At 42.9% G+C, this 25836-nt stretch overlaps 1 protein-coding gene and 1 long non-coding RNA gene across 3 annotated transcripts; one reads left to right on the top strand and one right to left on the bottom strand.

The window, feature by feature from the left end:
• Window positions 1–5399: 5399 nt before the first annotated feature.
• Window positions 5400–24239, top strand: LOC100826321 (protein TSS). 2 transcript variants are annotated; one of them, XM_024456721.1, is made up of 27 exons: window positions 5400–5710; window positions 7272–7376; window positions 7486–7547; window positions 7665–7757; window positions 7927–7999; window positions 8086–8439; window positions 9439–9506; window positions 9612–9743; window positions 10457–10498; window positions 11131–11655; window positions 11737–11894; window positions 11985–12537; window positions 13032–13094; window positions 13192–13293; window positions 13386–13703; window positions 13775–13867; window positions 14062–14163; window positions 14252–14356; window positions 16181–16314; window positions 16900–16950; window positions 17565–17748; window positions 18744–18875; window positions 19203–19315; window positions 19501–19591; window positions 20672–23053; window positions 23140–23205; window positions 23939–24239. In XM_024456721.1, exons 2-25 carry the CDS (start codon window positions 7316–7318, stop codon window positions 22892–22894), a joined length of 5832 nt encoding a protein of 1943 aa, XP_024312489.1. In that variant the 5' UTR covers window positions 5400–5710; window positions 7272–7315; the 3' UTR covers window positions 22895–23053; window positions 23140–23205; window positions 23939–24239. The 2 variants fall into 2 exon arrangements, with proteins under 2 accessions (XP_024312489.1, XP_003563202.1); XM_003563154.4 differs by lacking the exon at window positions 16900–16950.
• LOC106865828 lies at window positions 24062–25774 on the bottom strand. Its single transcript, XR_001405149.2, has 2 exons — window positions 25517–25774; window positions 24062–25398 (listed from the first exon to the last, which is right to left on the bottom strand). It is a non-coding gene; the product is annotated as an uncharacterized LOC106865828 (long non-coding RNA).
• Between the last annotated feature and the right edge of the window lie 62 nt (window positions 25775–25836).

The raw sequence follows: 25836 nt of genomic DNA, 5'->3' as shown, positions 1-25836 counted from the left end.
CGCCGGCGTTCCTCAATCCAAAGGGCATTCTGCGATAGTAGAAGGTGCCGACGGGAGTGATGAAGCTGGTCTTTTCCTCGTCTTCCTTGGGCATGTGGACTTGGTGATATCCCAAATAGGTGTCCAAGAAGCTCAACCTCTTGCATCCCGCCGTGGAGTCGACCAGTTGGTCGATCCGAGGGAACGGGTAGTCGTCCTTGGGGCATGCCTTGTTCAGGTCGGTGAAATTGACACACATTCGCCACTTGCCGTTGTCCTTTTTCACTAAGACAAGATTGGCTAGCCACTCGGGATGCCAAACTTCTCGGATAAGCCCGGCGTCGGAGAGTTTAGCGATTTCTTGTTTGATGACTTCGCTTCGCTCGGTGGAGAGTTTCCGAAGCTTCTGCTTCATGGGAGCTTTGTCGGGTCTCACGGCGAGGCGATGTTCCATGACGTCACGCAGGACTCCTCCCATGTCGGAAGGTGACCAAGCGAAGAGGTCGGAATTCTTCCGGAGTAGGCCGACAAGTTCTTCTTCGAGTTTACTCGGGAGGTCGGCTACATTCTTCATCGTGCGCGTGCCATCATCTTGGGAGATGCGTACTTCCTTGAGTTCTCCCTCGGGGAGAGGCTTGGGGATGTAGCGCTCCTGAGAATTGGTTTCGGATGCTCCCGTGCTCGAAAACAAGTTAATACTCTTGGATGATTCTCCCTTTTCGGTGCACTTGGTCTCGTGGCGGTAAAGTGTCTTCCTGTCGGAAGATTGCTCGCCGCGGACCGTTATGACGCCCTTCGGGCCTGGGATCTTCATGCACAAGAAATTGTGGTGGATGGCGGCACAAAGACGGTTTAGCGTCGTCCTCCCGAGGATGGCGTTGAAGGAGGCCTCCATATCCACCACGTCGAAGCATACGAGCTCGGTTCGATGATTTGTGGCGTCTCCGAAGGTCGTGAGGAGCTCAATTTGTCCGAGCGGCTGAATGGACTTCCCCGGTACGAAACCTGTGAGGGGATAAAGGGATGGTTGAAGCGAGTCGTTCTTGTATCCCCCCTGTGGCTCCATCAGCTTCTTTAATGTGCTCAGATATAGGATGTCGGCGGAGCTTCCGCCGTCCACAAGAATCTTCTTGAGCTCACAATTGGCGACGATCGCCGTCACAAAGAGGGCGTCATCGTGTGGGAAGCGTATCCCCTTAGCGTCTTCTTCGGTGAAGGCAATTGGCACGCTTGCCCACTTAGGTGGTGGTGTCGGGGTGAATGTTCCCACAACATTGACTTCGCGAGCGTACTCCTTGCGTTGTCGCTTTGATCCTCGTCTTGTTGCGGAGCCCCTGAGTTTCACTCCTTCGTGATGTGCTGGTTCCTGGAACGGGAGGTTGTCTTCCTTGGGTGCGGGGTCAGCGACAAGGACGTTGGCGGGGCGCGGAGCCTCGGCTGTCTTCTCATTCTTGCGCCGGGCTTGCATTCGCGCCTGGAACTCTTCACGGCTGCGATGAGCGTGTTGCACTCTTCGGTGCTATGACTTGCCGAGTTGTGGATGAGGCACCTTCCAGCCACTCCCTCGGTCGGACGAGGTGGCTTCTCTGCTTGCCAAGTCTTTTGAGGTGGTGCTTGCCCTTCGACGGCGAAGATTTTTCCGGGCTTGGTCATCGGCGCCCTTTTCCCCCCACCTCCTCTTCTTCTTGGAAGACGAAGCGGGTGCGGGAGGTTTGTCGGACGAGAGAGTTCCTTCGGGAGCGGCGCGTGGCGCGTTCTTCTTGGCGATGTCCCCGTCTTCGCCCCGGGTGTATTCTTGCAAGATTCGATAAAGCTCTTCGGTCGTCTTCGGTGGGTGACGACTTAGGACCCGATTCACTTCTCCTTGGAGAAGACCTTGCATGCATGCGTCGATCACGGTGGTCGACGGCGGGTTGGCGATTTGGCTTCGCACCTTCGCAAAGCGATGGAAGAAGCTTCGGAGGGATTCCCCCGGCTTTTGTTTCACGGTGTATAGCTCATGAGCCTGCACGGGCTCCTTAAAGTATCCTTGAAAGTTGGCGATGAAAACCTCTTGGAGACGTTCCCATGAGTGCACGGAGTTCCTCCGCAGGTTGTAAAACCAAGTTTGCGCCATTCCGGTGAGCGCGAGCGGAAAGAGATTGCACATCTCAACGGGACCTCCCCCGGCGGCCCGTATGGCGGTGGAGTAGACATCCAAGAATTGAAGAGGATTTGACTCCCCGTCGTATGGCCGTATCATGGGCGGCTTGAACCTTGGCGGAAAAGGCGCGTCTTGGATCTCCTGAGTGAGCGGGTTGCAAGTCGGCCGATTCTTTTGGTTCCTTCGATGGCGAGGTCCTCCCTTGTCGCTCTCGTAGCTAGAGGGGTCGCTTGGAGAATGATCTCGTCGTTTTCTTGGAGGGTCGGAGCGTCGGCGGGAATTCCTTTCGCCGTCGGCACGGGCTCCGGATTCCGCCACTTGCTCGTTTCCATGCATGCTAGGGTCTCGTTCCTCGCGAGGCGCAGCTTGAGGTGGTACTTGGTGGGCGCCTTGTTTGACCCTGGCGGGGGGAGCAAGAGGCGCTTGCGGGGCATTCGCAAAGCGAGGTTGATGTTGAGGGTGTGCGACTTGGAGAGCACCTTGCGGCGGAAGCCCCCAATAAGGATGATACCAAGGAGCTCCTTGGGCGATCACGGCGAGCGCCAGTGGAGGTAATCCTGGGTTGGAGGGGTCGTAGGCCCGGACTCCTTGGTTTTCTGGCGCGGATGCTCCCGACGCCACATGGTTTCCTCTTGTAGGTTCCGAGGGCAGGGTTACCACCGGTTGTAGGGAAGGTGGCGCGAAGCCCATCGAGCAAGGCATGCCGAGTTCTGTATCCCCTGCGGGGGCGGCAACCGTAGGCAGCTCACCGATCCTTGCCACTACGTTGGTAAGTGTTGAGGGACCGCCTACGACGGTTTCGAGCACCTCGGTTCCTTCCGGGACGGCCGGTAGCGAAGGGGCGACCGCGACTTCCGTCGTGGCGACCATGCTTGCGGCGGCGTCCGGATTGGTGATGTTTCCTTCTTCCTCGGGAGCCCCCGAGGCACTTGCTTTCTTCGTTTGCAACCGTGTAGACTTCGCGGCAAGTTGGGGACCCGATGAAGTAGGCTTCGTCGGGGCCATTAGATCTTCAATTGCGGCGAGGGTTCCCCACGGTTGGCGCCACTGTTGTTGTTCTCGACAACAATTAGAGTAAGGGGTGCCAATGCTCGATGGCACAAGTGCGGGTATAAATGTAGGGCGTGTACGCCGGCCTTATAGCGAATGTCGTCGTACACTTGGACAAGTTGACACGTCGATATTTTTTGAATAGGTTCGGTCGACCCTGCGGGTGCGACTTAATCCTATGTTAGGAAAGGCTTCGAGGGGGTTGTTAGCCAGGGCTTGGGCCGAGCGGATCTTCCCAAGACACCTTATGGCGAGAGGTTCGTCGGGGCCGCCTCGTACTTGGACCGAACGCGTCTTTCCAAGTATCAAGATTAGGATACCCTCGGAACTCTAACCCAACCCCTTCTCCTTCGAGTCCGGGCCGAACGCGTCTTCCTGAATCTCGAAACTAGAGCTCTTTGCAAGAGGCTCTAGCCTTCTCCCCTTGAGTTTATTCAAGTTGAGAGTGAATGATACATGCCCCTATGGGGGAGTATTTATAGCATAGGGGTTCATGACAAATGACCATGACTACTTTTGAACGAGAGAGAAAAGTGGGGGCAAAAGGGTAAAAGTAGCTTTTTTGGTCCATAGCTTTTGTGTGCACCATGTGAGAAAATGGGCTTGGTCCATGGTGCACTCTCCTTTGGCCCCCTCCTCTCACTTTTCTTGCCCCCCACTCTAACTCATTTGATCCCTTGACCATGGCATGAAAAGGTTGACTCGTTGACTAGTCTTCCTCTGCCACGTAGGATTGACCGCGCCACGTAGATGTCTTTAACTCGTGCTTGTGGAATGTTGACTTAGTCGTCGCCACGTAGGATTTACGGCCCGACCTATATAAGGGTTTTATTTTACTACAACATAATATTTGTAGAATTTGGTTTAGGAGAGCTGTTTGGGGGCGGCGGCTGGGAAATGGCTGGGCCTCGAAAACAAAATATAGCCGGTCTCTCGTACGGCCGAAAAAACGGGGAGGGCAGAATCCTACGGCAGAGACGGTTGGAGATGCTCTAACCTGAGGCACCAGGGAGTACGCCCACTGGCCCCAGCCCATTAGTCAGCTAGCCCAGGAGTGCAGGACGAAGGTTGTTCACCCGTTCTCGTCCTGAAGACCCGAACGGTTTGGTCTGGCTACGAATCCCCAATCCCGGAACCCATTCCCTAGTCGCCTACTCGCCTCTGGTCTCCGACCACCGCCACGGCGCCGCGCTACCTACCTACCCCACAGCAGCCAGCGGCACTCCGGCTCATCTTGGCTCCGCCCCCGACTAGAGTCTCCGCCGCTCGTCCCCGTCCCCAACCATGATTCCACGAGGTCCGCGACCTGACCAAGTCGCCAGGTCATGGTGAAGGAGAAGCAGACAGGGGGACGACGGCACCCTGTGACTCCAAACATGGAGGTGGAGTGTAACATAAACTACTAACATTTACACTTTACGAGTTTATGTTGCTTCCCAATATGACTTCATGACTATACATAAAAAGATCGATACACGAAAGAACGCAAATAACGAAAGGACTCAACAAAACTAAAAGCTTCACTGTATTTCCTCGAAGTAAACTTTTCTTGATCCACCTTTCGCATCTTGATGATTCTCCACTTATTCGTTGACAAAATTGCAGAATACCATGCTTACACAAGCTGACCTAACATCAGAGGTTTTGAAAAGCCGCATGAGCCGCCCACCTCAAATGGTGAGAACCTAAAATCGAGCCGCCCACCTCAAACGGTGAGAACCTAAAATCATTGAACGCACAATGGCTGGGGTCATATCCTTTGCAAGACAAGCTGTAAAACTGCTTCTCCATCGATGAATCAACAAGGAAAAAGACCAAAAACACGAAAAGATGTGTCATGAGAACCATTGACTTCATGACATAGGTTGCAACGGCTACACCCGGACGAGGAGGGAGTCAGGACATTAATCTTCTAGACGATGACGTCTCCATTGTCAAGACGCCATCGAAAAGAATACACAAACCTAACAAAAGAAAGTAGCAAACTGGATGACAGACGTTGGTTTGTGGTTCCCCTCGTCTCTCGATGCCAGATGGGCCGTGAGAGACGAGGGGAACAGTTGGGATTGAAGCTTCTTCTAAAAAAAAAAAGTTTAAACCTGAAACTATGATTCAGGGTTTGCTGGGCTGTTGTCCTGTCTTTTAGGGCCCAGCCCGCTCGGGTGAGAGGGGGGCAGAAGCGGCCAATGATGACCCTATCTTAAATCTCCACCATTCCACCCTTATCAACCCCCGTCCGCCAACCCGTCTGGTTATCTTTCCCTCCCTCACTCTCTCGCTCGTGCGCTTGCTTGCTTTGCTCTGCTCCTCCTCTGCTCACTGCTACTCCTTCGGTTCTTGCACCTCCTCTCTTATATCCCAGCAATGCCTAGCTAGTAGCTAGCCACTACCTGCTAGTACTACCTCAGCACAGCTTCTGCTCTCCTTCCCTACTGCCCAATTGCTTCGGAAATTGAGTTTCCCATTTCGCTTTTCGGGACCGCCAGCGCTTCCTTGCCGGTACAATACTGTGAAGAGTAGCCAAGTACTAGTTCATTGGTAAATTCTTGGAGCTCCTGCTGTTCTTTGGTTTCTTATGTCTGCCTATATCTATATGCCTTATTTCGAGCTGTGTCCTTGTCTTGGTAGTTGTTTGTAATTTTGTGTGTTTATTAATTCACGCTTGCATGCAGTGCTTCAGGCAAACGTTAGGAAATTATTAGCTGTACGATTGGATTTTCTTTTTCTTCTTATCTGGACGTCCTATGTTTTGCTTTCGCTTCACTTATCTCTGGTTGCTTCTGTGTTGGGATAAACACAGCGAAGAGGGAACACTGCTTCTTTGTTGAGCTGCCTGTAAAATGTTTCTCCTGTGCCCATCTGGAATCCAATATCCTTCTTTTGGTTGTGCATAATATGAGTTTCCAATACACATGTGCCTTACTGGCTACTGCTTGTCCAGAATGCTGAATTTTGAGCATTTGTGTCCGGGTCGCGAAAACTGGCCTGTTGAGTCATAGTTCAATGTTAAACTCTTAATTACTGATTGCGCCCGAACGTTTCGTTCTTTATATTCTTCATTTCTTCATTTGCATGAGCCGGTATATTTATCTTGAATTAATATTTTTTCTTCGGAAAGGACCAGAGATGTAACTTGGTCCATTGGTTCTGGTACACCTTATCCCTTCGCAATTTTTCTGAACGTAACCACTTGTTGAATTCCTTGGAAGTCTAACAACCGTACAATCTATCTATATATGATTAAACGCAATTATCATGTTTCGAAAGGTTTTGGAATGACATAGCAGAAGAAGGAGAGGTGAAAAAAATAAATATAGGATAGAATAGTTCAGCTTTGTGTTGTTAGCGCAAACATTGTTGCTTGCACTTCATTCTCACCGTTGGTACATCGGTTTTTTTTTCTGGTCAATATCTTGTCGTGGTGCGAACACTTATTCCTCTTTTACGTCTATGCGGTAGATGCATATATGTACATGTAATGGTTTCTTGAAAAAGAAAAATGTATTCATGTCAAGGACAGCTCCCTAATTTGTCCTTACTGCAACCACCGTCGCTCTCTTGTACACCATCTTCTTCTCCTGCTTCTCATTTGTGACACATGTTTAGTTTAGTCCGCTTTTATTAGACGATGCTACTATCGTTTTGTGAAAAATAATACACATGTAATCTTGTTCTCTTGCAATAACGAGACTGAGAGAGAATGAAAGCAAACCTGAAGTGCTTTGATTTTCTATTTCTTGGTCAGTCATGACGGCTGTTAATTTGTAAAGCGTGAAACGGGAAGATTGAAACATAGAGTTTTGAAGCCTGTCTGAAATATACTCGAGATACAGTGGTTTTTTTCCCCATCCTTTTCTTTTGTGCGATGACCATCATTTTGTCTCTTTTTTGCGATGACCATCCTTTCCACAATGTACCGAGGATACAACGTTTTTATTTATTTATATGCTCATATTCTGTCCTTCCACAACACAAGATGTATTAGGTTGTTTAGACAAGGTTTTGGCAAAAAAAAATGCTATACGAATATACAGTTTAGTATATGGCTGTCAAATTACTGCTGATGTTTAATTTCGTGTGGTGTATATATGTGATCTAGGTGAGGGCATCTTGTGCTGAGCCTGCTGGCCGTTTGGCGCGCGCATGGCGCCCAAGAGCAAGCGTGGGAAGGCCAAGGGTGAGAAGAAGAAAAAAGACGAGAAAGGTGATTTGCTTGGTTTGTTCTCCCAAGTAGTCTGTCTGTCTGTCTGTCTGAATAGATAATGTTTAAGCTGACCGAGATTCCAATTTTCTCTGGATGGATTAATTACTAGTTCTCCCTGTGGCCATTGACATCACCGTGAACCTCCCGGACCAGTCTGATGTCGTTCTCAAGGTGTGCTCTTCCTTTCTATTACTCGTACTTGACAATAAATTTTATTCTGTTGCTCGTTTCATTTAACTGAATTGATCTGCAAGTTTAGTCTAAGCACAAATCTCTCTTGGTGTGCAGGGGATTTCCACGGACAGGATCATCGATGTGAGGAGGCTGCTTTGCGTCAACACTGCCACGTGTGCGATCACTAACTATTCCCTCTCGCATGAGGTGCTATGAGTAACTTCTTTTCTTTCTTTTTCTCTTTCCTTTTTAACTGAATTCATCTGAAAGTTTAATAACAAATCTAAGAATTAAGGTGAGCAGAGCCTTTATAAAGAGTACACCACCACCTTAATTCTTTCCCTTTATTTATTTATTTGATCTCATTGGTCTTCAGATTCGTGAAGGTCCCTTGAAGGATGGTGCTGATATTGCCACATTGAAGCCTTATACCCTCACCCTGGTAGAAGGTACTACTACAACTACAGTTCTAGAATGATTATAGGATGAAAGCAAATTTGCGCAAATCACGAACCTGCACAAATTGACAATTCAGGGGAATACGATGAGGATAGCGCGGTGGCGCACGTGCGGCGGCTGCTGGATATTGTTGCATGCACTGCCTCGTTCGGCCCTCCTCCTCCGCCGCCGCCCCCGCCATCCCCAAAGGAAGTCGATGTCGCCAAAGAGCCCTCCAATTCCAGCTCCAAGGCCGCCGCCGGGCGCCGCACGGGCTCGCCGCCGCCTCTGCCCAGGGAGTCAGCCACGAAGGACGCCGAGGCGGCAGCAGTGGCAGCTAAGGAGGCCGCCGTCTCGGCGGAACTGGAGGCGGAGATGAGCGGTGCGTGCCCCCGCCTCGGGGCCTTCTACGAGTTCTTCTCCCTCGCCAACCTCACACCGCCTCTCCACTGTAAGTGCATCCTGTCTCACAACCCGTCACCAAAACCATAATTCATCTCTCTACTTCTCCCTCGGATTTAGAATTTCTCTTGAACGTTATATGGTGGGTGACTTACTCGAACAATAACATTAGTTTGCAACGAAAGAACATTAAGACCTTGTTTCGTAGAAGAGTATTCAAAAGGTTTGTAAAGTATTATCCCCTCTAAATACAGAAACACTAAAACCCCAAACGAACCAGTTTGGTAGGCTTGGATTACAATGGATAATCCCAAGATATCTTCAAAAACACCTCATTTTTGTGCCAATGAAAAACACTACACCATACTAGTGTTTTGGGGTGGAAGGGGGTTTGAGAGTATAATCCCCTCAAATACCGAATCTACTTGGGGCTAAAAAATACACGCTTACCAAACAAGGCCTAAAGTGGACTAGTAAAGCCAAACTTTGAAGTAGAATTAACACGGTCTTGAATCAAACAATATGACTGCCATGGTGAAGATGGACCTGATTGACATCAGATTTGGAACCTCTGTTGTGCCCTATTTTTCCATACATCTCTTCTGTCGACTTGTCCATAATTTGCCGTTGTTAATGTATCTATTTAAAAAATTTCTCATTATTTTACCTTGAATGCTAAGCATCAGGCAGGTGACGTATCAGGTGAAAACCTCTGTTCACTGAAAACTTGAAGACTTTCAATCCCAACCATTAGATCTTAAATAAACGTGTGAGATGAAACGTGGATGCTCATGTATTTTATGATAAAAAAACCTTAGGGTTCATAAAAAAATGTTTCGGTGATTAGAGGTCCCATTTTTCATCTCATACGTTTATTTAGGATCTAATGGTTGGGATTGAAAGTTTTCAGGTTTCCACTGAATAGAGGTTTTCACCTAATACGTTCCCAAGCATGAGATATCAGCTTGGACTTTGTAGAGCTGCACATTTCTCCGAAGTGATGCAAATTCTTGCATTGGCTAAGATATTTTTTAACTCTTTCATTCAGTTATAAAGCGAGTGACACAAACTCGACAGGAGGAGCAACCGTCTGATGATCATCTGTTTTTCCTTGAGGTAAACATGGTCAATAGTTGCATCTTTGACAACACTTTTGCGCTAAAAAGCCTGCTAAATCAGATCACATGTGCCCTAATTCGAGAATCATTGGCTGACCTACAGGCTAAGCTTTGTAATGGGAAATTTGTCATTGTTGAAGCTCGGAGAAAGGGGTTCTTCAGTTTTGGGAAACAGCGTGTTTTGTGTCACAATCTTGTCGATCTATTGAGGCATCTCAGCAGAGCATTCGATAATGTTTGTCTACCGTACATTCTTGTTTTTATTTATGTTAGGATAATTTAGAAGTATTATATGATAGTCTTGAGTCCCCATAGTATTTGAACTTTGTTATTTGATATCCCACTTAAATCTGTAGCCACTTCTGGATCAATGCACTGATATAAACTTCAGAGATGTTAATTACTTAATAACAGTTGGATTTTGGATATATTTTTCTAATATATTTATTCTTGTGGACATTTGTGTATGTAGTGTGTACACTTCTGTACAGCAGTAGCTCTGATTATTTAATGGACCAACGATAAATCACAAGCTGCTAGAAATTTGGAATCAGCAAAGGCTATTTTTGCAGCAGCCCAAAATTCCTTCATATTTTTACTGCTAAAAAAATATACATAGATGTATTCTACAGTAACTATAGGACGGCAAATATTGGACTGAAATCATAATTCAACTTCCTTGGTAAAAGCATAGTAAAGTTGGATAATTGGAACCGTGCCATTGCAAAGTTTGTAATTTTGACAAATGTCATTGGCTAAAACTTTACAGTAGCCTGGATACAAATCTCCCTTCTAGAAACTACACATGGTTCCTAATTGCAAACAATTTTATAGCACCATGGAACTATTTGTTTGAGCCGCTACGGATTCAAATTTTCCATATTGTTATACTTTTTTATGACTTCGTTCTGTGAATTTAATCCTTAATGTTGCTTTCATATGTATCAGGCATATGAGGATCTTATGAAGGCATTTTTGGAACGAAACAAGGTACAGCGTTATTCCATTTTGCATATGTCAATGTACCTATTTTTCCTTTGAAGAAACTTTTCAAAATCTTCTGACTTTGTATTTGGATTATTGTGTGTTTGAACATTTAAATAGAACTAGATAAAAGCACATGCGTTGCTACGGAAATATTATTATTATTTTACATAAGTTGGTTAATTGCGTTTTTGCTCTTATGTTCTCAAATTTTGTGTTAAATAACAATTATCTCAAGATATACATTCGTTTTCTAGCTGTATAGGTGATAGCCTCAATTAAGTGAATTGATGACCACCAACTCGAATCTTTATAAGTAAAGATATCAAATTATTGATCTGAAATGGAGCTGAAAAATTTCAACATACTTCAAGTGGCAAACAACAATTCGGGTCGTCTTCTAGCAATATCTGCCTTCCTTCTGTAGTTACCTTCATGTTTCATAACCAGTTTCTTCCATTTGATTCTCCTCTAGTATGTTACCGTTCAGTATTATAATTTTAACATGCCGCTCCATAACAAATCATGTTTTTTTTGGTTACGCAAGTGCTCTTGCTTCATAATACGTTTGTGAGACAGCTGTTTTCTTCTATCTAATGCTGCATCATGACCTAGTTATAACTGCTTTTATATTGCAGTTTGGAAATTTTCCTTATGGATATCGTGCAAATACATGGCTTGTTCCTCCGATTGCTGCCCAATCACCATCAACATTTCCTCCCCTTCCTGCTGAGGATGGAACTTGGGGAGGCAGTGGAGGTGGTTGGGGTAGGGATGGCAAAAGTGACATGTTGCCATGGGCAGATGAGTTCCTGTACCTCACCTCCATGCCTTGCAATACTGCTGAGGAGAGGGAAATTCGTGACAGGAGAGCGTTCTTACTTCACAGCCTATTCGTAGATGTTGCCATCTTTAGAGCTATTGCAGCCATACGGCATGCAATGGAGAGTACAGATGTCTCAACATCAACCAAGATAGATGAGGTTTTGTATTCTGAGACGGTGGGGAATTTTAGCATCACTGTCACAAGAGATTCTTCAGATGCAAGCTGCAAGTTGGACACTAAGATAGATGGAAGCCGAGCCACAGGAATGCGCTCTAAGCATCTTGCAGAGAGGAACCTTTTGAAAGGAATAACTGCAGATGAAAACACAGCTGCACATGTATAAGTTCAAAATTATGGTGATCATTCTCATATTCATGTAAAAGTGTGTCTGTTTCCTAATTTTGTCTCTAATTTGCAGGATGTCGACAGTTTGGGCGTTGTCAATCTTAGATACTGTGGGTATGTTGCTATAGCAAAGGTTAACAATATCGAGAAAACCAATGCGAATTCGTCTATTAAGCCTGTTGATATCACAGATCAACCTGAAGGGGGTGCCCATGCATTGAACATTAACAGGTTGGCAGCCCTTTTCTGCTCTTGTTCTAGTTGTCCTTGAAATTTATGCAGCTCGCATTTTTTGTAATCATATCCATTTGTTCTTTTTAGTTTGAGGGTGCTCCTAAATGAAGCCAATTCAACCGGAGAAAAAAAAATATCAACACAAAGTCATAGGCAGGAAGAACTAACTGCAGCACGAAATTTTGCTGAGAATTTGTTGAAAGAAAGTCTTCAAAAGCTTGAGGAAGAGGAAACTGATAAACAATCATTTATGAGATGGGAGCTTGGTGCCTGTTGGGTTCAGCATTTGCAGGATCAGAAAAATGCTGATAAGGACAAAAAACAAAGTGGCGAGAAGGAAAAGAAGAAATTGGTAGACAAAACTGTGAAAGAGACAAAAATTGAAGGGCTTGGGAAGCCCCTCAAAGCTCTCAAGAACTCAAAAAATGTGGTGGATGCTACTGATAAGGGATCCTCATCGTGGGATAAAAGTGTGTCTGATGGAACAAGCTCTGCGGAAAGCCAGAAAGTCAAGCCATCATCTGTTGAGTTGCCTCAAGGAGACTGCGTCTCCTCTGAGACCGAAAGCTTACTGAAGGATGTATTATCTGATTCAGCCTTTACAAGGTTGAAAGATTCAGAAACAGGACTTCACATGAAGGTAGAAATGCTTTACTTTTCATAGCAAGGGGTGTTTTGGTTATCTGTTTTTTGGTGCCTTACATGCCCTACATCATCTTAGCATTCAGTTTTAGAAAACAGAAGTCCATTTAAAGTGAATAGCCTTCCTATTGTGATTATAAATCTTGGGAAACATATACGGTGCATAACTAACTGGCAGCATTAGGTTGCATGCGTTATACTGTTGGGCTGATATGAGGCATATCAAGGTACGCTGTGGAGGGATTGACAAAACTGTTTTTACCTGACCCAAAATCTCACAGTTGTGGACTGTGTACCTGAGGCACACTAGGGATTAGCAAAGTGGTGCTCGGTTCACTGGCTAGGGGCGCCAATGCTTGCCCAGCCCACCCGTGTTTGAAGCTTGGGCTCCATGGGGTGCTCACGCTTTTTTTCGAGACCATTTGCCATTCAAGCGATAATTCATGTGTTATTCCTGCATAAAGTTTATGGACTAATCCCTGTGCTCCACAGTCACCACCTGAGTTGATTGAGATGGCTCTGAAGTACTACGATGAAGTTGCTCTTCCTAAGCTGGTAAGCATTGTCAATTTGTCAAACCAAAGACGAATAAGTTCCCTATGCTTATCATTTTTAGTTAAGACACATAATAACTAACCAATACATTCTTCAGGTTGCGGATTTTGGTTCGTTGGAACTATCACCTGTTGATGGTAGGACCTTGACAGATTTCATGCATACTAGAGGCCTACAGATGCGCTCCCTAGGACGAGTTGTAAGTTTGTAATGGTGTTTTTAGTTCAACATGATGGGTGCCATTTCTTTTGGAGTGCTTGATATGTGCTAATCTGACAATTACCTTTGTAGGTCAAACTTTCCGAGAAGCTTTCACATGTACAATCCCTTTGTGTGCATGAAATGATAGTGAGAGCATTCAAGCATATTGTCCGATCTGTGATTGCTGCTATTTCAGACATACGGCAATTAGCATTAACAATAGCTGCAACGCTGAACTTACTTCTTGGTGTTCCTGAATGTGAATTGTCTGGAAGTTCTCCTGCTATGCATCCCTTAGTGTGGAGATGGCTTGTGGCTTTCTTGAAAAAGCGGTACCAATTTGAGCTCACGGAACAACATTATGATGATCTGAGGAAATACGCTGTCCTGAGAGGACTATGCCATAAGGTGCAAATGTTCAAGGTTTCTAATATTTCTCACATTCCATGCATTTTACTGAGGTTAAGGGTTACTTCTAGGTGGGCATCGAATTGGCACCCCGAGATTTCGCCATGGATTCGGCTTTCCCATTTTACAAGCAGGACATTATTAGCCTGGTGCCAGTACATAAGGTAAAATTCTACAAGCTATGTTTTATAAAATTTCCTGAGTTAATGTCTCCGATCATACAAATCATATTTTGCTGTCATGGCTTGCTCATCAGATATTATTATATAACTATTTATGTTTTTCCTGATATTGATTGAGAACTTGTTAGAAATGATAAAGTGGCACATAAACAGAACTGACGAGTTAAAAATTGCAGCAAGTCGCCTGCTCATCTGCAGATGGAAGGCAGCTCCTAGAATCCTCTAAAACGGCTCTTGACAAGGGAAAACTTGAAGATGCTGTTAATTATGGGACCAAGGTACCTTCCGTAAAATCATGTGCAGTTTTTTGCACCACTTTAGATACCATGTCTTGAGAACTCACCATCATTATATGTGTGCATGCAGGCTCTTGCTAAGCTCATAATGGTGTGTGGTCCCTATCACCGAATGACAGCTGGAGCTTATAGCCTTCTAGCTGTTGTTTTGTACCACACTGGTGATTTTAATCAGGTACATAGTTATTCAGCTGGATAGCAAATCATTTATTCAGTTGCTAAGCATATTTTTGAAAAATGTGACGGCGCTGGTTAGCCATGCGAGGATTATTGAACATTCCACAATAGAAAACTTGCATACTATTGCACTATATTTACGTGGATATGGTTGCGCAAACCTCCAAAATACTACTCCGTATGTACTTTTGATATCCTCAACTAAGCATGTTTTCAGTTACACTGTGAGCCAAACATACTTAAGGAATTATATAGCTCTGGATTACACTAACAGTAACACTGCAGGAATATGCAGGAAGAATACAGTACAAATTTTGATACTGAGACTATACTGTTATCTTTTATGATGAAATTATGTTGGAGTTTGGAGACATGAGTTTTATCAAATTGAAACATTGATAGCAATTTTCTAACTTCTAAATAATATAACAATAAATGATAAACGAATGGTAACCGCACCTTTAAGCATGTATACAGCAAGCACCCATTTGGACAAGGAGTATTTGTTTGTATGGTTTTGGTATTTAGTTTACATTTGATTTTATTTTAAGACAAGATGCAAACAACTGTTTGCACATTTTTTTTCATTAAAACGAGAAGGAAATAGATAAAAGAGTCCGGCCGCTAGCACTGGATGTAGAAAAAGGCCAGGGACCCAAACGACACTTACAACGCAAATAGTTCCTCCGTTCCTAAATATAAGAAGTTCTAGCTTTGTCCTAAGTAAAACTTCTTCAAGTTGGACTATGTTTGTAGAAAAATCTACTAAGATCTACAATATCAAATGAATATACTATGCAAATTATAATGACAAATTTAGTAATTTGGAGTTCTTTATGTTGGTAGATTTTTCTATAAATTTGGTCAACTTTGAAGAAGTTTGACCTAGGACAAAGTTAGGACTTCTTATATCTAGGAACAGAGGCATTAACTCACACTCTAGCTAGCTACGCCTCCCAGCGGTTTGCGCAGACAGTAGTTAAAAGGCCTGCCACCACCATTCCGGTTCAGCCTTTATGCCATTGGCTACTGCCAAGACGTCACTGCTCTACTCTAGGGAAACCCTTATGTTACTCTGCTGTCAAATGGAACCAACATTTAGGGCCACCATGGAGTCAAAATCCTTCCTGTTGTGCTAGCGGGTGCTTGCCAGCCACAATTCCTCCAGGCAGTCCACCGCAGAGGTGATGACAATGCTGTGGCCAGCCCAATGCAGGATAAGGCCCCAAAAATGCATGGACCATGGATAGCGAATGAATAGGTGCTCCGCCAATTATATTTGACTTGCATACCAAAGAAATACCATTCTCTGAAAGGCCCTACACATCTGCCCAACACTGAACCCTGAATGCTACAACACTACATTTCAACCAGAATTTGCAGCTTTGGTTTATAGGAAATTCCAGGAGCACTTGTTTCATTCCTGCCCAGCAAGTGAAGACACAACTCAACGGGATATCTCAGTTTATTACAGGAATATTTGTCCAAACCAACAACACTACCGCTTAACACACACTAACAGTTTTACTAACAGTCAACAGGATATCTCAGATACAATATTTCCAATGTTCCCTGGATGAGCAGGCAAATAAACAATTTGAGGTTTTGAAATGATCACCAATCTTCAAAGCATCAGTTCGACCTTTATTTCGAACACTGGAGTCAGCTGAACTGATGCTTTGAAGGTTGATTTGTTTGCAGATACAAATTCTTTCCTTCTCAACTGCTTGATGATAATTTCAAAACCTATATCGTGTAGTTTTATATTGTAGCTTTTAATCATCTACAGACACAATATAATATGTACCTCCAAAAAATACAGGCTACTATATATCAGCAAAAGGCCCTAGACATCAATGAGAGGGAACTTGGGCTTGATCACCCTGATACGATGAAGAGTTATGGAGACCTTGCTGTTTTCTACTATCGTTTACAACATACAGAATTGGCTTTGAAGTAAGTTCAGTTTACGAAATACTCTTTTTTGTTTCATCCAGCAAGTCTACAATTTCACAAGGGCCTACATGGCCAAAATAGCCAGTCCAGGTATATGTTGCTGTAGATATATACAAAATACTCTTTTATATATGCTATCAGAGAAGGAGACCTAGGATGAGATGCTCTTAGGGTATTCTATCTAATAAAGTGCTATGCCATATTGGTGGTATTTGCCAAATGAACGGAATTAAAGTCTTGTTATTGCTGCTAGTATACTATCATATCTTCTCAAGCGGTAATTGTTCTTTTTCACAAATTTGACATGTCAAATGTGCATATTTGGTTCTCATTGTCTTTCTGCTTTATTGTTTGGATTTTTTTTTTTAAGATAACAATGCTGAGTGGGCAGGAGATAGCTGCTTGCTTACTCTTCTTAGTTCCCAATATCTTTGTACTGTGGTTTTGTGTCTGAGATGCTATCTCTCAGTTTTTACCCCATTAATGTTAATTATAACACTATGAATAATATCTGCAGTATGTAAGTATTAAATTCATTGACTCGTAAATGCTAAAAGAAACCTTAGGTGGTGATATGTTTCGCAGATATTTCAGCCAATCCACAAACGTATGTAGTACTCGCTCCTTTTCACAGAGGTTGGTGTATTTGGTTTCGTTAAGACAAGGCTTTGTCCAATCCAAGAATTACTTAATCAATATGTGATTGTTAAAACATGAAATTTATATCAATAGATTAGTCTTCAAAAGTTCTTGTTGGTAAATGTGGTTTCCCATCATATAAAGTACATATTAATAAAGTTATTATTGGTCAAAATCTTGTCTTAATGAAACCAAATAAGCCAACCTTTGTGAAAATGAGGGAGTATTTTTATATTCTTAGGCAAGATTGGAAAGAACAAAAAGATGTGCTATGTGTTTCTGTCCTCAAAATTACCGAATTATTAATTGCTGTTGACTCCTGTCGTGTATGTATCTTCTTGAGGATATCATAATTCTCCTTGAGGTCATATTTGTTTAGAAAATGAAGATCTTACTTAACAACTGTTTATTTACTTATGAGCTTGTCACATAGGTTGTTCTATTGGATATTAAAGCTTTCACATAAGTTTCTCCATAGGGTATGAATAAACAGTAGTGGCATTATACCTGCTATTCGTTTGATCTTGATAGTCCTTGTACAGTGTACACTTCTGGTGATTCAGATTCATGGCTACAGTATCTACAAAATATTAACCTTTCTTACAAATTAGGTATGTCAAGCGTGCGTTATATCTTCTACATCTTACATGCGGGCCATCTCATCCAAATACAGCTGCTACATATATTAATGTTGCCATGATGGAAGAAGGCTTGGGCAATGTGCATGTAGCTCTCAGGTACCTGCACAAAGCTTTGAAATGCAACCAGAGATTACTTGGTCCTGATCATATCCAGGTAATAGTCTTTTTGTTTTAATTATAAAATATCTTTGTTTCGTTGGGTGCTACACTTTTCACATAAATCTTTTGTTTGGGGATTTATGTGTTCGTTTTGTGAGTTCGTGGACTAAAGTGTTCCTTTCCTCCGAGTTTATGGACTAGTAGTGTATTTTACTCTTTAAGAAACCTCTCCTGTTGACCAGAAAATACATCTGAAAATCTTAAGTTCATACCTTAACGACTGAAAAAGCTAAGGTGAACGCAAAACTATGTCAGAAGCAAATTGTTGGTTGGTTCCAAGAGTATCGGAGTATGATTTTCATCCGGTTTAAACTCTTGGTAGTCAGCCTTATGCACATGCAAATGCACCTTGTGGGAATCCAGTTGCCCTTACTCCAAGTGGCCGCAAATTTTTCCTGGCCTCCACAATTCTGTACATTAACTCGGAAGCTCATTCACGTGTGTGCATGCTCACACATAGTGGTGTGCGCATCCATGGTTGCAATCTAAAAAAAGCAAAATTATAATGAGGAATTGATTTTGATAGGTTTGATACATACATGTTGCTTCAAATTAGTTGCATACTTGCATAACCAAGAAATTACATCAGATGGATCAAAATCTGGTATTGGTCCTTATGAAGCTAAAAATACAAATCAACAGAGTTGATGTGAAAGAATTGTGACAAGTCTACTATTCTGCTTGGTAGATCAAACCGAAGTTAGTTGAATTCTGATAGTAGCTAACATTGTCCTTGCATATTTTGTCTCACATAATACTCATTTGTAACTTAAAAAAGCTAGCCAAACACCCAAATATCTAGAGCTGCTCAGTCAAAGGGGATATATCCACTGCACAGCCAAATGGAGCCTAAGAGGGCTTGCAGGTGTTTAGTATTAATTAATGACTATACTTGTACATTTCACACCCAGCGAAAGGCAATTGTTTTATCAATTCCTATCATTTTCCATGATTAACTATTACTTTTGACTGACATACTCTTATGTTTAGACTGCTGCAAGCTACCATGCTATAGCCATCGCTCTCTCCTTGATGGAAGCTTATTCCTTGAGTGTCCAGCATGAGCAGACAACTTTGCAAATCCTTCGTGCCAAGCTTGGACCAGATGATCTTCGGACTCAGGTTTACTTCTGTGAAACTTTGAGATACTGAAAACCTACACCCTCTGTACCAAATGGATGTCACTTTACATGCATTTAGTAAATAAATAAATTTTGACCATTAATATAGAATAAAACTAATGTAACTATTAGTTGATTTTTCATCAGAATAGTTCTTTAATTCTAATAAAATTTACGACACCGTAAAAAAGTGCACTGGACAGCAAGTCCCCTAATGGCATGTAGTACCTAACAGAAAGTACATTGATTTTTTTTCCCTTGAGCTATTTTCAATCCTCTTTTTGTTATTTGTATAAACATCCTTAATCTGTTGCTTTTTGCATTACAGGATGCTGCTGCATGGCTTGAATACTTTGAATCAAAAGTAATTGAGCAGCAAGAAGCTGCCCGCAATGGAACTCGGAAACCTGATGCATCAATAGCCAGTAAAGGGCACCTAAGGTGCAACCTTAATTTAGTTCTGCCCGTGAATGCATAATTATTCCTTAGTGAAACTTCTGTTGGTGTTGTGCTAGAGCCTAGCAGAAAAAACTGGTATCAGTTACCGTAGATATTTAGATGATGTAAATCATAAATTGTTTTCGACTACATAGATGTTTTTTTGACTGCTGTTGTTGCACTTGCAGTGTATCTGATCTTCTTGATTACATAAATCCGAACCAAGAGAACAAAGGAAGAGATTCTGAATCAGGCAAAAGGAGGTACTCAAGCATAAAGGTTAGTTGCTACTTTTTATTATTGCTAAAGTTGCTTTAAAGATAGTAATATATGCCCTTGTCAGTGAACAAGTTTAAGATGGACAGAGAGAAATCAAAGCTGCAAAGTGGCTACTACTGTAATAATATTTATGAAACAGTAACCTCGAGTGCGATTGGTCAGTTTCTCAATAAGAAAAGGAGACTCACAATTGTTCACTACGAAGTCAATTATTGCTATCTTTGCTGATCGGTAGCAAAATATTATCTTTCTGTTTGTCATAGTAATAAAACAGATAATATCCAATAATATTGTGAGGGATCTTGATTAGTTTTCATTTGTTCTACTCCTCCGTTTCAAATCAGTTGTACATACAGGTCTTGCATGTTATCTCAAAATAGTTGTATAATTCCCAAGGCCTAGTTAATCGTTGTGCTCTTGCGTTATTTGGCAAACAATTTTAATGCTATCATCCTATTGGATGAAGGGAGGTGGGGCTAAGTAGAGATTGGATAAAGATTGAATGCATGATGCAATAAATAATATGAAGAGAGAGATCAAGTAGTATTTAATATTTTGTCCCATTGTCTTATTTTGTCTCTAAAGTGCTTCATGTACAACTAATTTGAAACGGATGGAGTATTTAGCTGTGCAGAAATGTTTTCTTTTATACCCCACGGTGAACAAATGGCAACCTGTTTTTGCATTGTTTGTGCCTTTGTGGATCGAGCCTGGGCCGGTGGCCCTCATTGAAAGCCATGTTTAATATGACCCTAATTAATCAAGTAACTGAGATTACTAAAATGTTTGCTAGTTGATCATCCGATCAAGTTATTTTCATGGACCATTACTGTGCATATACAGTTTAATCTCTAGCATTTTAGATAATGTTTGAACCGCGTAAGTTTGGTCCTGCCTATATATTTGGAGCTCCATGCGCCGTATTTCCTCTATTTTTTCACAATGCCAACAGTTACAATACATTTTGTGTTACGAGTTTAAGACATTCATCTTATCATCAGAGTAATACGCCCTTTGTTTTTCTTAGCATTTCCGTACATGCCGCCTTACAATTTATTCATTGTATACTTACCCTGTCAGGTGTTATCACATTCGAGCGAGAATTCGAATGTAGCAAGTCCTGATGTATCTCCAAGAGATTCTACGATTGCAATTATGGATGAGGAAAAGCATATGAAAGATGCGCTGCTGGATGATGGTGCTAATGTCATGGATATTCCTGAAACTGAGGTTAAAGAGAGTCCTATATCCATAGAGGTTTCACCACCTTCTGAACAGCTGGTAGAGAGAGGTAAGGTGAACATGAATTCACCTGAGGAGGTTTTTGAAGACAAAATAGTAGAACAGGATGATGGTTGGCAGCCTGTTCAAAGACCTAAATCAGCTGGAGTTTCAGGAAAGCAGATAAAGTATTATCGTCCCGCCATCAGAAAGGTGTATGACCCTGAGAATCATACTCCAACAGATGCTTTCCAATATAAGGCAAGGAATTCCTATTCAAATAACCGCTACTACTTCTTAAAGAAGAGAACTGTTGTACCTGCAGCATACACAGATCCGCAGCAGCATATGAAAGTTCAGACATCAAGTGCGAGGTTTGGTCGTAAGATATACAAGGCTGTGACCTACCGGATAAAGCCAGGAACTGCATCCACAGAAGCACAAGATACTTCTAGGAGCACAGAGCACATTAGCGGCAAAGACGAATTCAAGATAGCATATTCACAAGTACAGAAGGATTCAGTAGATCAGAAAGCATGTGAGCCACATGGAACTCTGGTTACAAGTACTGGAAATCCACCATCATACAAAGATGTTGCATTGGCACGTCCAGGTACAATAGCCAAGACTCAGATACAAAAACCTAGGGATGATGTACTCCAACCATCACTGGGTCAAATTATCGCACAAGAAATGAAGGATTCCTTAGTAGATGCAGTTCAAGTGGAACAGAGATCTGTGTCTGCAAAGACCAGTAAGTCAAAAGAAGAAACCAATATACCAGAGGAAATGCAGCATTCAGAACAAAGAAAAGAGTCACAGATGGAACATGAGATTGACAATACTTGCAAAGATACTTTACCAGATAAATTAATATCAAATATGGAGAAAACATCTAGCACTGACCCTGCAGATAGTGAAACGGAAATGGCCGTGCTCAGTAACAAGGGACAAGAACCAACAAGTTGTGGCAATGGTGGTGCAGCCACTGAGGTCCCAGATTTCACTGTACCTAACAGTGTGAAGTCTGACATAGAATTTCTTGAAGAAGCTCTACCCACTAGTATTGAACCCATTACAGTTTCAGCCCCTACGACAAGTATGCAGGAAGGCCATGGAGATGTTGGAAGTGAGAAGTCAAAGCCTGACTTGGTGTTAAGTAATATCGATTTGAGAGAGGTCTCTAATAAGAAGCTTTCAGCTGCTGCACCTCCATTTAATCCGTCTCCTCCAGCTATTCTTAGCCCACTTGCTGTAAGTGTGGGTCTCCCACCACCAGGTGCCATGCCAGGTGTTGGGCCTTGGCCAATGAACGTGTCCATGCATCCTGGACATTCAAATATGGTGCCAAATGGTCCTCCGTTGTGCACATCCCCTCATCATTTATACCCTCCTGCTCCTCGGTCTCCTAATCTCTTGCATCCTGTTCCATTTCTTTATCCACCATATAGTCAACCACAGATGGTTCCAAGCAGCACATTTCCCATGAACACTACTATTTTTCGCCCTAACCATTATGGGTGGCAACCATATATGAGCCCAGCTGCTTCTGAGTTTGTGCCAGGAACAGCATGGTCAAGCAGCCATCCAGTCACTTACACCCCCAGCACACATGTTGCTGACACTATTTCTCAGTCTCTAGCAGATACACATGTTCTATCTGATGCAGCTGTTGTTAGTATAGGACCTTCTCTGGACAGCAAAATGGTTCCAGTAAAGGAGGAAACAGAAGTTCCTGTGGTGTTAGGGACCGGCAATTTGATGGGCAACAAAAATCTGGGAGAGGAACAGTTAAAGGGTGCAGTTAAAACTGAACTTAATTCTGACATGCCTGGAGACACACCAGATATTGGTGGAGCAAATCGCACAATTAACATGAAGAATGAAGATGAAGGTAGTTTAAGGATATATGTAAAGGGGAAAAGCAGGCGAAAACAAACTCTCAGGATCCCTATAAGTTTGCTTAACAAGACATATAGCTCACGTTCTTTCAAGCTTGACTACAACAGAGTAGTCAGAGAGAACGACACCTTCAGGCCATCAAGTATCTCCTTTGCTGAAGTGGTTTCTTCTGGCAACTAGGCAAAGAATATTCCACCAAAGAGGGGAATATATTAACCTATGACATTTGTATCTGAAAGAAAATTTCAATGGATCTCCAACTGAAAGATACTGAAATGGTGGAATTCTTATTTGTCCGAGCATTTGGAAGGCAGCAATAATGCTCCTTCACTGTTCCAGGTAATCAACTTTACATAATATCACAATCTTTTTTGGCTTCCTGCCATGCTTTCATTCATCTAATATGTGGGGTCTTCATTTTGTAGATCTGAAATTCACTAATCCAAGCTACTCTGAAAGGATAAATGCCTTTTTTTTTCATTCCAAATAAGGTATGGCTCCCTTCTTGATAATCATTTTAGTCTGTTACATGCTGAACCTGTTGGCACCATGTACATGGATCAGTTTGGGACAGTTGTTGGTATTGATTACATTTTCCTAGAAAAAGACTACAGCTCATTTGGCACCCATCATTTGGGCCTAGTATTCTGGAATTCTCATTTTGAATTCTAGAAACTAACTTGTTCGGTTGGCATGGAACTAGCCACATGAATTCAATCTCAAATTCCATGGAATCACACTATAACTAAACCCAATTCCTCTCTAAAAGCCATCATTTTTCTAGAATTGTCTCACTCTACATGTGGTAGACAACCATGATTTTTGAACCTGGAATTCAAATTCAACCAAATGAAGTCCTATAAAAAAATTGGACTTCATTTTATTTCATTTCTACCAAATGAAATGAAAGGATGCCAAACGAGCTGTTAGTGTTATTTGAAACACCTTTGGAACTTCTACATTTTTCCTAGATACTACACGCCAAGTGCGGCATAATGTCCTTGTATTGTCAATTCAACCTACTCATATATGTTTATCTTTTTAATTTTCTAATCAGATATGTAAAGTAGAAAGGTTTCATGTTACATCTTTCATCTGTTTGTTCAAGTGTAGCATATTATAACATCTTTTCTTGCAATATATTCGTATTTTCTACGCTATTATCCTTTTGGTGATCTCTTTGTACATTTGGCTAACGGTTTTCTGTCCACGCGTTGAACGCAGGTGTCGACAATTCTGTGTAGAGTCTAGGAGATTTGCAGAAAGTTTTGTGAGATCCGGAACTAATGGAAGATGGAAGTTTCAGCAACAATACATGGCAGACGACATATTTTTTTCTTCAATTTTGATAGACTAAGAATATTCTCCTCAGACTTTTGAGCTAAATTTTGGGCGTATGGAACTTAGAATTTAGAGATTGTGTTTTTTGCATGCTCCCTGCATCTATAATAATCTCACAGTTTTTTTTGTGTGAGAAACTAATGTTATTCTTTGATGAGAATAATAATATTCCCATTCTGTGAAACTTCTATCGTTCGGATGTATTTGCCATGACTTCGCTTTTTCATAAAATGGCATTATTCTTTATCACTTGAAGCTATTGGCATTAGCATTCTTAGAGGATATTGGGAAGGCGAAATCTTCAAAAAACTTAACTAACATCTTTAATTGAAAATTCACTATTTTAAAAGGATTTTGAAAGGATTGTCAAGTATTTTAATTAGGTAAACTACTAAATTAATTTTCATGTTTGGGAGAGGCGGAGGGAGAGGGAAGGGGATTCTAATTTTGACTTTGTTCTTGTCCACAATTCCATCTAGACGAACCCCGCCGCTTCACGAACGAATAGAGGATAAAATGAATTAATAAAGTCCGTGTCGATCTGAGCCTCGAGATTTTATTTAATGAGCTGCTCCAGTTGCTATGTGCTTGTCTGATCCTACTCCTACGCGTGTTTCTGCTGTGCCAGGGTGGGCATTGGTTTACCGTCGGTTTTTTTAGCAAATTCGGTTCTCTGAAAATCAAAACCGACGGTTCTTAACCAGGAACCGAATATTTCTGGAACCGGAAATTTGGTTCGGTCTTCCGTTCTAACCGAAAAGAACCGAACTCATGGTGCTCAACCTCGTCATATATACCTATACCTCATTGTCGTCGGCTTTGGCGTCCAGGAACCTCAACCACTTCATTAATGGCCAGACTTACTACACAGGTATGTTCTGTGTAGGGTTCTTGCGTAGATCGATCGTGTTGTTGATTTGATTTGTGCCAACGTACACGGCCGGCCTCCAGTAGTAGTACCAGCACGGTTCTCACTGGCTATTTAAGGAGACGCAATGTATTGATCGATGTGCGCACATACACATGACAGGTGTGGCCGACCAGGGCGCCACGTTCTGCTTCCTCGGTCTCATAATTCTTTTCGTGGTTTTATTTCAAATTTGTACTAGCAAAAATTATGGAGCAGAGGAGTAATTCCTGATGTTCGCCAAACTGGCTGGCGCGGCCTCCAAAGTTTGGCGGCACTATGCCCGCGCCTGGCGCCATGACAGCCTCGCAACCAACTCCGCAGCCTCGCTCGTTGCCTGCTAGTATAATCTCTCTTCCTTCTTGCTCCCGGGGAAGGAAGACCATCAAAGCATTTGGTATTTGGTTGATGTGTATTTGGTTGACGTGACATATCACTATGAAAAAAAAGAATGATGGTATTTTCTCGGTCCAATAAAAGATGTTGCTGGACATGTCAATGCATTCAAATTTAGTCAAAATTACGTTGTTGGACGGAGGAATATCATATGGTACCGGTATATAGGCTCACTGTCGGAGTGGACCGGAAGTCGTCATCGTGGTGCTCGCCGCCGGTCTCGCTCTCCGTGCCATCAAAATCCATGGCGGGGGGACTTGGGGGAAGGGACGGAGGGGTGGAGACAAGGAGACGGTGGAGGCCGGAGGCTGGAGGAGACATCGTCGAGCCGCCGGGAGCTGGCCGCCGACGGTTGTTTCAGGTCTGGCGGTGGAGGGGTGGAGACTAGGAGTGGCAGGGTCGCAGGGAAAGAGAACCGGCGAGGGAGAGAAAGAGAATAGGGGCGGCGGAGGGGAGGGGAGGGCAGGAATGGATCGGA

This window comes from Brachypodium distachyon, chromosome 1, assembly GCF_000005505.3.
Source record: "Brachypodium distachyon strain Bd21 chromosome 1, Brachypodium_distachyon_v3.0, whole genome shotgun sequence".
In the NCBI taxonomy this organism is placed as follows: Eukaryota; Viridiplantae; Streptophyta; class Magnoliopsida; order Poales; family Poaceae; genus Brachypodium; species Brachypodium distachyon.
Note: the sequence above shows the minus strand (reverse complement) of the source record. Positions and strands in the feature narration are given on the sequence as shown.